Raw genomic sequence first — 15,671 nt, 5'->3', positions numbered from 1 at the left:
GTAAACTCTTCTCTCAATGGACACAATAAATATACACAAGGAAAGTTAAGCTACATGTATTTAAGCTTGTTTATTTAAAACACAAACCTGTCTAAAACTGTCATCGTTCAAACCAATAAATACATACCAATTATACGTTTTGCGTACATAAAAATAATTCAATGGGAGATAGTTTGGAACACTGCTGTATTCTTAAGTGCAAATGAGAATATTAAACTAGGGAATTACACAGTATATAGGGTTCTATAGTTCTATGGTGAACATGGAATGTGATGCATAGATTTCATGACTAACTCGTGGAACGTCTTAAAGTGCGTGGGTTATTTTGGGTGTAATGGAAAAAAACAAACATGTTTTATACTTTACATAGTTTAACATCATGCAGATAATTTGGTAAGAATCTTATGCACAATGGTTGTACTCAAAACGGGGCAGTTTCCCAGACACAGATTACGCCTAGTCCTGGGCTAAAAAACTAATTCTATGGACAACTTCCATTGAGCATGCTTTTATCCAGGAAACTGGCCCAAAGCGTTTTGAGGGACAGTCACTAAGCCTGCATTTTCACTAACATGTCTAGCCATTACTACATATTTGCTTATGTATAGGCAATAAGGTGTTCTATATCCAGGCACAGAGTACAAATAGCAAAACAGGTTTATACAATCTATATATCTTAAGACTACTCTCTCCTTAGGTAAGACTGCTATAGTATTTGCATTTGTTTCATTTGCATCACAGCACAACAAGTCAGCTGAGTGACATATGGTATAGAATAGATGTGTGTCAATAAGATGAAGTACTGGGATCTCCCTATAATACATCGACATGAATTTCCTGTTATTTCTGTGCAATTTGTACTATGTTGTTACTTATAACAGTCAGCTGTGAATGATACATGTTATGAGGCGAGAGAATATTGCTTACTTGAAATTGGCATACCAAGCCAGACTAAGGCTGTCGCACAGGTGCATATACCATGTATTTCTTCAACTATGGAGCTTAAAACTCTTTAGGAAAATGATTGCCGGTGCAGAAAACCAAATCATAACCAAATATACTGCAAAAACGAACAGCGTATTTTACAAACAATGTGTCAGTATTGCGTATAACAATCAAAATCCTTATCTTCGACATTAAACATTTATTTCGAAAATGTATTATTAAATGCGTATTTTGTTGACCAAACATATTCATAATAAGGACTCTGCGTTGCTAGTTCTCTCCATACAAAGTGATACAGGAGGAGTAACCTTTTTCCCAATCAAATGTGTGTGAGGGGCAGCAGGGCTTATGATCGGGGGGCCCCAGCGTTTTCTCTAACCCGAAGAACTCTCGACCCTCGTTCTGAATCTGATGACAGCTGGTGTAAAATATGTGCCCTGTTCGTGCCACAAACACACAGACACAGACATGGAAAGAAGAGCCTGAGAGTGCAGAAGCAGAAGAATGTCAGTGATTCCAACAACCACACCAACACCAGAAAAACTCTGACAGCTGGTGTACATGTACTGTCCTGACTGTACCAGGCACACACACAGACATAGTAGGAAGTAAGCTGATAACTAGAATAATGTCATTCAGTGATTCCAGCCACAGCCCAGTAGGACTTTGCCTACAGGCCATGACCAGACCGCCATAGAAAGAAGAAACTGAAGAGTGTAGATTCAGACTAATGTCAGTGATTCAATGAGAATAATGTTAGTGGTTCTAGAAGGCAGGCCAGGCTCAGGACTATTCTACAAGCCAAGCTGGAGCCAGGTCTCAGGGCATGACCAGCCCGTCTTTCTCCCTCTCTATCCCTCTGACCAGCTCCTCCACCCAGCGCACCTCCGACGCCACCTGCTCCGCCAGGACCTCGTAGCGGTTCTCCAGGCGACCAAACGTCCTCTTGAGTGCGTTAGCTGCCAGCATGGCGGCGCGGGCATCCTCTTGACTCTGTCTGCGCTGGGCCTGGGTACCCTGCAGAGCCTGGCGGATGTGACCCAGGTCGCTGGCGATGCTCTGGTTCTCCTTCTTGTACCAGCCCTCCTTCTCCTCATAGATAGAGAGTAGAGCAGCCACGTCCTCCTGACATGACCTGGAGAAGAGAGGGGGATGTTAGAATGAACGGATAGATGTATTGTTGTACCCAACTAGAACGGCTTTATATGTGTTTTTAATAATCACAAATTAATTCATCCGCCCATTCATTGAATCATCCATCCATCTATCCCTCCGTTTATCCCCCCCCTCCTTCCCCTCCTACCTCTGGCTGTGCTCCAGGTCTCTCAGCCCCTCCTCGGCAGCAGCGATCTCCTCCAGCACCCGGGAGAAGCGTTCAAAGTTGACGTAGGTGTTGTTGGGGGGCATGGAGGAGTGGGACTTGATAGTGTACTCCTTTAGACGCGTCGTCTTCAGGCGCCTGCGCTCCGGCTTCTTCCCGCTCTCCTCCTGGCGCACGTTCCGCCTCTTGATCACCTGGGAGGAGAGGGGGTTTAATGGATAGTAGATAAAAGTGTGTGGGGGGTGCTCAATTATTTTGTCTGGCCAAAAAACACCCAGTATAATGGGTGCTATTAGCCAGCAGTTGCATATATTTTTTGGGGGGGGGATTAGTGATATAGTTTGGGGGATTACTGATATGTGAGGTACAGTATGTATGAGATGGTGAGAGGTAGTGAGAGGTACCTACCTTGATCCAGGGATGCTGAAGGCTGTCATCGATGGTCATTCTCTTCCTGGAAGAAGCATTTGTCAATGATTAGAGATGAAAATCAACGACTCATTTCTTCCCGACTTTTATGCTTCAGTATTTGCAGTTCTAACATTGGTGCCAAAAAAAGGTACAGACCTTTAGTTCTCGCTAGGGGTCCCTGAGATAATATGCGATTAAAAAAAGACAGACAGAGTGCACGGTTCCGGTGTATGTTATTTTAAGCATTCCCTGGCGTACTCCGTCCAGCGTAAAACCAGGCTTACTTGGGATCCTTGACCAGCAGGCGTCTGATGAAGTCCTTGGCCAGCTCACTGGTGTTGCTGAAGTACTCCTCGTCAAAGTCATAGTTGACTGCAGAGATGTTGGTCAGAGTCTCCTGCTTGGTCTCCCCCAGGAACGGAGAGGCACCACTCAACCTGAGGACCGACAGACAGCATGGTGAGAACACAATAAGAACCCTCAACAGGAGGTAAAACAGACGTACTGTATCGTGTCATCTTTCCGGTCATGGCCAAACGTTATACACAGGAGATTGGCATACTTGCTATGACATCATTTTGACGATAGAATTACTGAGAAATACGTGTCACTTCTAGAGTTGTCATTTGTAATGCAAAAATGTGTGTATATTTGAAATAATTTAACTTAACACCGTTTAAAAATCGCTCAACTGACTGTATGAAAAGAGATAACCATTATAATGTGAACAAGTACTTACAGAATGTATGTGATAACTCCAATACTCCTGGAGACAAAAGGGACAAAACTTAGTGAGATTTACCCTCAGAGCGAAACAACAATAACAAAAGAAGAAAAAATTCTCAAAATCATAAAAAACATTTCAATGATCTTAGTCCATTTTACCACATGTCAGCCTCCAGGCCTAGCAGTTCATAGTTGACTATCTCTGGAGCTGTAAAACAAGCAGCATCATCACCAGAATCGCTTTAAAGCTTTAATTCAACCCAGATGGTCGTCAAGGATAGCACACAGACCTCCACTAAATAAGATAAATGTCAAGGAATATTTTCCCCATGTGGGCATACCATAACAATAACATATTTCTGGATAGACATTTTATGGATACTGTTATGTCTTAAATAGGAATAAGGAATTATTTTTTCCCCCCAAGGGAATCCAAACCCGAAGTGAAAAGAATCCTTTTCCAAAATAAAAGCCGTACTAATGCCGGTAAAAAAAAACTGTTCATGGCTCTTTTGGTCTTGAGCGGTAGGAAAGGGTCTCACCAACGAACTCTGGCGTTCCGAAGATGTTTTTAAACTCGTTCCCAGCTTTGATCTGATGAGCGATGCCGAAGTCGATGAGTTTGATCCTGGGGTTGGGAACATTCTTATCCAGCAGCATAATGTTCTCCGGCTGCAACAAAAACACAAGCATTCCATAATACAAGTTAGAAGAGAATGGATACACTACAGATGTTTTGAAATATAATAACAACGTCATATGTTGAAAATAAATAACTGACCTGAATGATTATTACTATTATTATAATATCCTAAACAGCATACTATCATGGTACACTACATGACCAAAAGTATGTGGACACCTGCTTGTAAAACATCTCATTCCAAAATCATGGGAATGGAGCTCTGTGCAGGCCAGTCAAGTTCTTCCACACTGATCTCAACAAACCATTTCTGTATGGATCTCGCTTTGTGCACGGGGGCATTGTCAAGGGCCTTCCCCAAACTGTTGCCACAAAGTTGGAAGCACAGAATTGTCTAGAATGTCATTGTATTCTTCAGTGTTAAGATTTCCCTTCACTGAAACTAAGGGGCCTAGCCCAAACAATGAGAAACAGCCCCAGACCATTATTCCTCCTCCACCAAACTTTACAGTTGGCACTATGCATTGGGGCAGGTAGCGTTCTCCTGGCATCCGCCAAACCCAGATTAGTCCGTTGGACTGCCAGATGGTGAAGCGTGATTCATCACTCCAGAGAACACATTTCCACTGCTCCGGAGTCCACTGGCAGCGAGCTTTACACCACTCCAGCCGACGCTTGGCATTGCGCATGGTGATCTTAGGCTTGTGTGTGGCTGCTCTGGCATGGAAACCCATTTCATAAGACTCCAGACAAACAGTTATTGTGCTGACGTTGCTTCCAGAGGCAGTTTGCAACTCGGAAGTGAGTGTTGCAACCGTGGACAGAAGATTCTTTACCCGCTACAGCACTCGGCGGTCCCGTTCTGTGAGCTTGTGTGGCCTACCACTTTGTGGCAGAGCCGTTGTTGCTCCTAGACGTTTCCACTTCACAACAACAGCCCTTACAGTTGACTAGAGCAGCTCTAGCAGGGCAGAAATTTGACAAACTGCTTGTTGGAAAGATGGCATCCTATGACTGTGCCACGTTGAAAGTCACTGAACTCTTCAGTAAGACCATTCTACTTCCAATGTTTGCATGGCTGATTGCATGGCTGTGTACTCGATTTTATACAAATGTCAGCAACGGGTGTGGCTGAAAATAGCCGAATCTACTAATTTGAAGGTGTGTCCACATAATTTTGTATATATAGTGTAAGTGTTTAAAATGGATGACTGTTGAAAACACCAGCCTGGAGGGTGTTCACTAGACACTAGAGACTACCTGGACTGTGTATTCCATTGCAAAACGTTTTCCGTTGAACATGACCCTGGCTTACCCAGCTCCACAGCCTACGGTCCACTTTGAGATCAAAGTGTGCGATGCGTTTAGAGTGCGGGCACTGCAGGTAGTAGACCCTGGTAGTAGATCTGTGTGTGTGTATACCTTGAGGTCAAAGTGAGCTATGCATTTGGAGTGCAGGTAGTGGACCCCATCCAGGATCTGTTTGAGGAACTGTGTGGCGGCCTCCTCTGTTAAAGACTCCTTCTCTGCCAGGAAGTCAAACAGCTCCCCTCCAGACACCCTGAAACACAACATAAACAGATTAATCTAAAACAACACACACAACTAGCATCTCAACAGAACCACATCAGGATGTTTTGGGATTTTTCACTTTACAAGAGAGCAGGAACAGAATGTCACACAGGCAAAAAAAAAATATTTTACCTTTATTTAACTAGGCAAGTCAGTTAAGAACAAATTCTTATTTACAATGACGGCTTAGGAACAGTGGGTTAACTGCCTTGTTCAGGGGCAGAACGACAGATGTTTACCTTGTCAGCTCGGGGATTCTATCTAGCAACCTTTCGGTTACTGGCCCAAGGCTCTAACCACCAGGCTACCTGCCACCCCTATGTAATCTCATTAATTGTGAAGACCCTAGATCAGAATTTCTACTCTGACATTATTTATGAATATGACCCTGGTCTCATCTAGTCTCCCTTACAGCTCCAGGATGAGGATGACGTCGGTCTTGTTCTCGAAGATGTCGTGTAGCGTTATGATGTTGCTGTGCTGGATCTCTCTCAGGATGTTCACCTCCCTCTCGATCTCCTCGCGGCTAACGCCCCGGCGGCTAGACGACAGACGACGCTTCTTGATAAATTTGGCGGCGTACTCAGAGCCAGAGGGCTTCTCTTTACACTTCCGTACGATGGCAAACTGTCCGCTGAGGGGAGGGGGGAAATGACATCATGAGAATGATGATACAAAGTAAAACATGAACATAGAATACACAAGAAAGAGTGACTGGGCCACAATCAGATAGCTCATTTAGAAAAATCCCGATTTGAAGCAATATACCAATCTTGACTACAGATTGTATAGGATAGTGTTCAGTGAAACACACTGGCTGGCAGTTTCATAACTTTGATGTAATAAGATGAAGACCATAAGCAAATGTAAAGTGGGTGACAAAAAAAATCTAAAATCACCCAACATTTGATTTAGCGCATGGTAATGCTATAGGAAGAAGAAGCTATGAAGGCTGCATTCCAGAGAGTGAATCCGTTCCTAAAGGAATGTCTTGGGTTATTGTGTGTCTGCAAAGAACTGAATTTTCTGCTCTGCCATATAATTTATGTCTGCAAGCCCTTTCCCAGGAGTTAAAACAAAAATAAAACCCATAACTGAAACTTAAAGACATCCACCAGTGACTTTGGAACTTTTACTGTTCAAAAGTCTATTCCAAGTATAAATACAGTAAAGTGCACACTAAAGCATTTGTTTTTGGATAGCAAAGTAGTGTTTTTTTACACTGCAAATTGCAAATTTCAAGGAGTAGGGCATTCAAGGAGTTGGTTTGATGGGAAGTCGTGACGTCACCGGCCTGTAAGAAAGCCTATGACCATCATGCTTTTAGGGAAAAATTATAATTTTGTACATGTATTTAACTGAGTCTGAACGATTCCAGCCCCTTTTCTTAGGGGGTCCGGGTTCCTCCCTGGGATCATTGTTATGTAGAAGGACTGAGAAGCTTTTTAAAAAAGGACATTCTACTCCAACATGAATGAAAATAAGATGACGCTGATACCATCTAGAATATAATTTCCACCTCCAGAAATGAGTGAAATAACATATTGGTGAAACATTGAAAAACAATATTGGACCATGCATATAGCCCATGGTCTATATTATCAGATGTGCTATTAGCAACAGGCATTATCATCTGTTGCCCAACTGATGCAAAATAGTGGCTATAAAATGTACAGGGGTGATTTTAAAAAGAAAATATTGGTGGGGCAAAATCAATCAACAAAGCTCATATGCATCGAAACCAGTACACTACACTGACTACACATTGAATCCCATAAATGAGTTTTGAGCCACACACAAACGTTATAACATGGGTTATTATCAGTTTATGGCTACCTCCCATATCTTTAGCTCTTATTGCACAGACGACCACGGTAGTCCAGCAGACTTTTCTAGTGTAAACGAGCTAGTAATCTGTCTGCAATATTATGTGTCTGCCTGCCTGTTATAAAGGGGCCCGGTTAACAACATGCAACGTTTATAACGCTATTCTCTTGCTTAATCTATTGCAGAGTTCCATCAAATATATGTATAACTAACCCTTATTTTACATGTGGTTCCATGCGTAATACAGTCTGCCATCAAACATCAACTATAATACATGTAACGTTAGGTAGGCTAGCTATAATATCCTATAGGCTCAAAACAGATGTTAGCAGCTGCTACATGATCCACCACCAACCACTCGACCTGAATCTCATTTTCCAGATTGCTTTATTTTATTGGATGGACATATTTTCAAGTTTAGGTGAATAATGAGCACCAGGCGTTCTCTACACATTTCCTTCATAATACTAAAAGGTAGAAAATGATTTTCTAGGACATAACTAAGCTACCTAGCTTAAAGACGTGGTAACAGCGGGTGGTAAACAACTAGCTAGCTATGAAGTTGACACATCAGTCCAGAGTTAACGGGCATAAGACGTTGATTTATCTTTGGCCAATGACAATGAGCCTTCTTGGGCGGGAACTTCTACTGTAAATATATGGAGCACCGAAGAGGTGCTTTTGCCACCCCATACAGAACCAATCAGTCAATATAATCGAGAACAATCATTGTATCAGGTGCACCCTGCTTTTGCTGGCTAGCTCTCCCAGCAGGTGCTGCGGGGACGTAGTGTCCTCTTGAGTGACAGCACCCTGAGCCAATCACGTACAACCAGAGAAGCTCAACGAACACCTGTACTACCAGTTAAAAGTTTTAGAACACCTCAATTTTTCCAGTTTTTATTGAAATTCACAGTTTAATGTCTTAATGTACTCTGAAATTAAAGCATAGAACAAATAAACAATTGGAGACCAAAAATAAATAATGGAATCGTTTTGTTTAACAACATGTAATCAACATTTTTGATTCATCAAAGTAGCCACCTTTTGCAGACATAACAGCCGAACACACTCGTGGCATTCTTTCTACAATGGAAATCAAATATTGTTCGTAAAGTTCTTCCCAACACTGTTGCAGAAGTTCCTACAAATGTGTTGCACATGTAGATTGCTTTGCTTTCACCCAGTTTATCCCAAACCAGCTCCATAGGGTTTAAGTCTGGAGACTGTGCTGGCCATTCCATGATTTGAAGCCTATCGTCTTGTTCTTTTCTTCTAAGGTAGTTCTGAAATAGCCTGGAGGTATGTTTTGGGTCATTATCTTGCTGTAGGATGAACCCCTGACCAACTAGGCGTACACCAGAGGGTATTGCACGGCGCTGCAAAATGCTGTGGTAGCCATTTTGGTTCAGGGTGCCACTCACTCTGTGCAAGTCGCCGACTCTGGATCCAGCAAAAGAGCCCCAGACAATCACACGTCCTCCTCCACGTTTGACAGTTGGTGTCACACACTGAGGAACCATCCTTTCGCCTACTCGACGGCATACAAAAACCCTGCGTGATGAACCGAAGATTTCATTTTTTTATTAAATCAGTCCGTAAGACCTTCTCCCAGTCTTCAGTAGTCCACTGGCGGTGCTTCATGGCCCAGGCAAGCCTCTTTTTCTTATTTTGCCATCTTAGCAATGGCTTTCTTACTGCCACTCGACCTGTCAAACCTGCAGCTCCAAGCCTTCTCTTCACAGTTGAAACTGAGACTTGCTTACTTCGACCAGTGTTAAGTTGTGCTTGAATCTGTCGTCCTATGAGCCGCCTATCACGCAAGCTGTTGACTCTTAGAAACTTGTCTTCTGATTCTGTTGTGGCTTTGGGTCTGCCAGACCTCTTCCTGTCAGTTTCCAAGTGCCTTCTGATGGTGTAGGAAACTGTACTCACCTTGGCTTTCTTTGCAATTTCTCTAAAGGAAAGACCTACACTTTTAAGGGTTATAATGGTCTATCTGTCTTCCTTTGTTAATGGCCTTTTTCTCGCCATTATGATAGCAATATACTACTTTCTTGCAGTACAATACTGTCCAAATAATGCTTAAGAGGGTGTAGTAACACAGTCTGTTCCAACACTGCTTTTATACAGACAGAGGGATTGTAAGGGTTTGTATCAACAAAAGTTGGGAGACCTGAAGGACTTGTTAACATCAACCTACAAGGCTTAATTTACTTCCATTGCTGCAGAACAGCTGTAAGTTGTTAACCCATTACTTGTTCCCTGAAAAAGGCCTTTAAAAAAAAATGTATTTAAAAAAATAAAATGTTTTTAAATAACTCTGAAATGTACATAATTTTTTCAGTTTTTGGTAACCAAAACTTTTTTTAAAGGTAAGCGGCAGTTTTCCGCTTACCTTTGTACCATTTCAGGTTATTCACTGGACTTGAACTGCTTAAATTTCTATTAAAAAAAATGAAAAATGGGGGTGTTCTAAAGCTTTTGACTGGTAGTGTACACTCAGTACTTTCTCTGTCTGCCCCTCCACCACAGAAAGCACAGAGCGAGGCTGAGACGGCTGCATTTTGGAGATGAAAATGTACCAAAACAACAAGACAATGGGAAAGCGACCACGTATGCTTTATTAGATAAAGCAATAAAAAACAATATTTTTTAAATGTACGTAGGCTAAAGCATGGCGTTTGTCCCTTTGCATTTACCCCACTGGACACAACATACTGATTGTTATTATTAATGAATAATTATTATTCACTACCCACATTTTTTGTTGTTGTTTCTATTACGAAGTAGGCCTATATCATTGCCCTTTTAAGAGGCCGTTGCTCCTTTAAGAGCTCTGTTATGCAGCTTCCCCTAACATGCTTGAAACTCCTGTTGTCACTGCATTTGTCAAACCATACCACTTGCGCAATTGAAGGAGTAGAGAAATAAATGTGGTAGCAATGGAACTGTGAACCCCTCTTTTACTAACAAAGGCCAAAACTGCTTTCAAATTATATTTGCCAAAACTGCTTTTAAAAGTGTTTTCCTGTGATTGCATTAAGAATTATTGTGCATTGACTGCTTGCCAGAATACATGTTTCCCTGTAGGCTACACACCACTGTTTGAATTGAGCGACGCGGTGGTGCGTATTATAGACTATTTAATTCCCTTCATCTGAACGTTGAGTGTCTGAGTGTCAGCAACAATCATGCATGTCAGTTCAGTGTACACAGTTTAACAGAGAAAATAAAATACTTGAGAAAACATTTATTTGGGAATATATTTTGTAGAACAGCTTCTCTGTATTAGGCCATGTCACTCCCCGACATTTTTATTGCGGATCTACATTGCTCTCAAAAATAACCTCTCCAGAAACCATGATGGAAATCCGTCACAGGAGAACTTTAACTCCTGCACTGTCTCCACTCCTCTCACAGTAAGTCTAAACCTAGAGGCATGGAGAGAAAATAAATGCCCAAATTCCTCACTCCTCCCCAACTCATGGCTGGCCTACCTTATCTGTTGACTGAAACCAGACTGTAGCACTTCTCCTCTCCATAGGATACCTGAGATTTAACAATAACATGTTCTTCCTGCACTCCCCTTTCCCACTCAGTAGATTTCCATACCCTCAGTTCTAATATGGTAACATGAATAAGGATACTTCAAGTTTAGAAGTTAGTACCCAACACAATGATGTCATTCTTCTGCTGCAACACTGTAGCAAAAAACCCTGCTTCCATATAAAGCACTATGTTCAAGTAGTGCGCTATGAAGGGAATAGGGTGCCATTTGAGAGTCAGGTTTTAATCCTCTACAAGCACATGACTCATTCTATTGCTCTAGCTCTGTTTAGTTTACAAGGACTTGCTAAAAACAGAGCTTGTATAACAAGGCAGAGTGCAATACAGTTTAATAAACAGTTCCACAAATACACTGGGGATGTGCCAATGCATGTTTTCCTCCTGCTATGCATTTTCAAGTTAAATAAGTGGTATTATACTGGTATATCATTATGAGAGTCAAACAACGGATTCTATATTAAAAAGATTGTTTAGAGAAATTGTGTTTCACTTCACATGCAAGCGAGAACGAAAAGGTGATAAGAGATCGGTATTATTCTGCCACCTCATTCAAAACATATTCATTAGTAGGCATGCTTGATTGAAATTGTCTGATGTGCTGGGTAGGCCAGGTTTAGAGTTTACCTCACTTGCCCTGAAGTGCGAACTCTACCCACTGATGCACCGGGCAAGCTGAATCAAGTCAAGGCTAGTATCATCCAGCAAAACAGTATCACACAATCACGTCCGATCTTGAAAAAGCAGAAGAATCTGTGCGCTCTCAGTTAGCCCTACAGATGTCAGAACTTACCTCCCCAGCTCCTCCCCCATATCATAGAACACCTCCACATCCTCTTGCCTGAAGCCAGCCATGGTCTGACTGGGTTGCTGCTGAGAGAAGCTGTGTCTTGAATCACACTGAAATACAGAAGAGGGGGAAAAAATATTTTTTGTAACTACCAGAGAAAGAGCACAAAGGTTTAAGACCAATATCATAACAATGACAGATGAATGTGATGTTGACATGAGCTGAAATGCCTAAATGAGCTACAAGATTGATTGTTATAGACATGTTACAGCAACATTAGGTGGCAGTGATAATAAAATCAGCTCAAACAAACACATACAGTATGGATTTATGACAGTGCGCACATTCCCCCCCCCCCCAAAAAGATAATCAAGGACAACAACCACCCGAGACACTGCTTGTTCACACCGCTACCATCCAGAAGGCGAGGTCAGTACAGGTGCATCAAAGATGGGACCGAGAGACTGAAAAACAGCTTTATCTCAAGGCCACTGAAAGAGCTGCAAAATCTGGACCCTTACAAATCAGCTGGGCTAGATAATCTGGACCCTTTCTTTCTAAAACTATCTGCTGAAATTGTTGCCACCCCTATTACTAGCCTTTTCAACCTCTCTTTCGTGTCGTCTGAGATTCCCAAAGATTGGAAAGCAGCTGCGGTCATCCCCCTCTTCAAAGGGGGGGACACTCTTGACCCAAACAGCTACAGACCTATATCTATCCTACCCTGCCTTTCTAAGGTCTTCGAAAGCCAAGTCAACAAACATTACCGACCATTTCGAATCCCACCATACCTTCTCTGCTATGCAATCTGGTTTCAGAGCTGGTCATGGGTGCACCTCAGCCACGCTCAAGGTCATAAACGATATCTTAACCGCCATCGATAAGAAACAATACTGTGCAGCCGTATTCATTGACCTGGCCAAGGCTTTTGACTCTGTCAATCACCACATCCTCATCGGCAGACTCGACAGCCTTGGTTTATCTAATGATTGCCTCGCCTGGTTCACCAACTACTTCTCTGATCGAGTTCAGTGTGTCAAATCGGAGGGTCTGTTGTCCGGGCCTCTGGCAGTCTCTATGGGGGTGGCACAGGGTTCAATTCTTGGACCGACTCTCTTCTCTGTATACATCAATGATGTCGCTATTGCTGCTGGTGAGTCTCTGATCCACCTCTACGCAGACGACACTATTCTGTATACTTCTGGCCCTTCTTTTGACACTGTGTTAACAACCCTCCAGGCGAGCTTCAATGCCATACAACTCTCCTTCCGTGGCCTCCAATTGCTCTTAAATACAAGTAAAACTAAATGCATGCTCTTCAACCGATCGCTGCCTGCACCTGCCCGCCTGTCCAACATCACTACTCTGGACGGCTCTGACTTAGAATATGTGGACAACTACAAATACCTAGGTGTCTGGTTAGACTGTAAACTCTCCTTCCAGACTCACATCAAACATCTCCAATCCAAAGTTAAATCTAGAATTGGCTTCCTATTCCGCAACAAAGCATCCTTCACTCATGCTGCCAAACATACCCTTGTAAAACTGACCATCCTACCAATCCTCGACTTCGGTGATGTCATTTACAAAATAGCCTCCAAAACCCTACTCAATAAATTGGATGCAGTCTATCACAGTGCTATCCGTTTTGTCACCAAAGCCCCATATACTACCCACCACTGCGACCTGTACACTCTCGTTGGCTGGCCCTCGCTTCATACTCGTCGCCAAACCCACTGGCTCCAGGTCATCTACAAGACCCTGCTAGGTAAAGTCCCCCCTTATCTCAGCTCGCTGGTCACCATAGCAGCACCTACCTGTAGCACGCGCTCCAGCAGGTATATCTCTCTGGTCACCCCCAAAACCAATTCTTCCTTTGGCCGCCTCTCCTTCCAGTTCTCTGCTGCCAATGACTGGAACGAACTACAAAAATCTCTGAAACTGGAAACACTTATCTCCCTCACTAGCTTTAAGCACCAGCTGTCAGAGCAGCTCATAGATTACTGCACCTGTACATAGCCCATCTATAATTTAGCCCAAACAACTACCTCTTTACCTACTGTATTTATTTATTTATTTAGCTCCTTTGCACCCCATTATTTCTATCTCTACTTTGCACTTTCTTCCACTGCAAACCAACCATTCCAGTGTTTTTACTTGCTATATTGTATTTACTTCGCCACCATGGCCTTTTTTATATTTTTATTTATTTATATATATATATTTTGTTTGCCTTCACCTCCCTTAATTCACCTCACTTGCTCACATTGTATATAGACTTATTTTTCACTGTATTATTGACTGTATGTTTGTTTTACTCCATGTGTAACTATGTGTTGTTGTATGTGTCGAACTGCTTTGCTTTATCTTGGCCAGGTCGCAATTGTAAATGAGAACGTGTTCTCAACTTGCCTACCTGGTTAAATAAAGGTGAAATAAATAAATAAATAAAAAATCCATATATTTATATGTACATATTCTCATTCACCCCTTCAGATGTGTGTATTAGGTAGTGGTTGGGGAATTGTTAGACTACTTGTTAGATATTACTGCACTGTCAGAAACTAGAAGCACAAGCATTTCGCTACACACGCATTAACATCTGCTAACCATGTGTGTGTGACCAATACAATTTGATTTGATTCAACAACACCAGCAGTGGCCGTCCATACTTGGCCGAAGTCAACACAGCAGGCTGATGTCGATGCATTAGTCAGTCCTACTTACGTCATATTCTTCCATCAACTACCTAGCTGATTAAAGGCTCTCAATGCGGTTTTAACATGACATTAGATAACCATTTGCTAACTTCTGCTATCAATATATATATTTTTTTGATTTGTTAAATAGGCCTACGATTTTGTTTCAAGCAAAACAAATCTTGCTAGCTAACGTCTGTAACGAGCAAGCTAACTATGTCTGTCCACTTAGTCCAGAAGAAAATAACTCACCAGCAATCCTAGCTAAAACACCGGACTGATATGACAATGGGTCAAATCGATAACTATTCATAACATTTAAGCTATTGTAACAATTTGACAAAACTATTACATTGTATCTAGTTAACTTGCTAGCTGCTAACTTACATTAGCCAGTCTAGCTATCCAATTTAGCAATCGCTGCATGCTAGCTGTGCTTGTCATACACAAGGTCGGGATTCGAAGCAAACGCTAACGTTTGTGTAAAACGACACGATGGCAATTTTATTTAAAAAATGACGTAATTTAATCACAATAATATAGATAGCTACCTACATTAGAACGTTAACCGGCTACGGGTCCCCCATTCGTCTCCGGAGTCAAATGTGGTTAAAGATAATTACAGCATGTTCCATTTCAGGATGGACCATATGGTATGAGGGGCTCCTGATGACTGGATGGATAGGTATCCCACCAGGCATTCAGCCCATTTTTTAAATAACTTAATTATACATTTCTGCTCAAACTTTCACCTTTCCGATATTTGGCGTTCTCAGAATCCAACTTTAAAAAATGTTATTGTTTTAACTCTACAACTAGCGACAGACAATTCAAATCTATAAATGATTATTGGATGGTATCTTCCAATCTTATGAATCTTGTCAGTGAATGTAGTATTTCTTCAGCTCCTCTGACAGACTATTGTTCCATTATTCTTTTGTTTTGATAATGACAAGAGATTTTCTAAAGCATATTGGACATTTCATTATTTTATTTTAAAGAATGAGTCATTTTGTTTACAGTCTAAAGCTCGTATCAGAGAGACCTGTCTCGATTCTGCTCTTCTACTAACAAATGGGAAATGATTAAATTCAGAATTCGATGTCTTGCTTGCTACGGGTTCCGTAGCTACTGGTAAAATGCTAGCTCGGAAAAGATTCATCAAGCTCA

The 15,671-nt window shown here is 41.9% G+C and overlaps 1 protein-coding gene across 2 annotated transcripts; it reads right to left on the bottom strand.

Annotated features, from left to right (window-relative positions):
- Positions 1-51: 51 nt before the first annotated feature.
- Positions 52-15,164, bottom strand: LOC120020098 (death-associated protein kinase 3-like). Of its 2 annotated transcripts, none has more exons than XM_038963541.1 (11): positions 15,057-15,164; positions 11,806-11,912; positions 6,031-6,252; positions 5,469-5,607; positions 3,946-4,075; positions 3,563-3,611; positions 3,417-3,443; positions 2,962-3,114; positions 2,675-2,720; positions 2,249-2,460; positions 52-2,080 (listed from the first exon to the last, which is right to left on the bottom strand). In XM_038963541.1, the coding sequence occupies exons 2-11, from the start codon at positions 11,865-11,867 to the stop codon at positions 1,765-1,767; spliced, it is 1,356 nt and encodes a 451-aa protein (XP_038819469.1). In that variant the 5' UTR covers positions 11,868-11,912; positions 15,057-15,164; the 3' UTR covers positions 52-1,764. The 2 variants fall into 2 exon arrangements, with proteins under 2 accessions (XP_038819469.1, XP_038819468.1); XM_038963540.1 differs by lacking the exon at positions 15,057-15,164 and adding an exon at positions 13,620-13,666.
- Positions 15,165-15,671: the final 507 nt, after the last annotated feature.

Source organism: Salvelinus namaycush, chromosome 25 (assembly GCF_016432855.1).
Source record: "Salvelinus namaycush isolate Seneca chromosome 25, SaNama_1.0, whole genome shotgun sequence".
Taxonomy (NCBI): Eukaryota; Metazoa; Chordata; class Actinopteri; order Salmoniformes; family Salmonidae; genus Salvelinus; species Salvelinus namaycush.
Note: the sequence above shows the minus strand (reverse complement) of the source record. Positions and strands in the feature narration are given on the sequence as shown.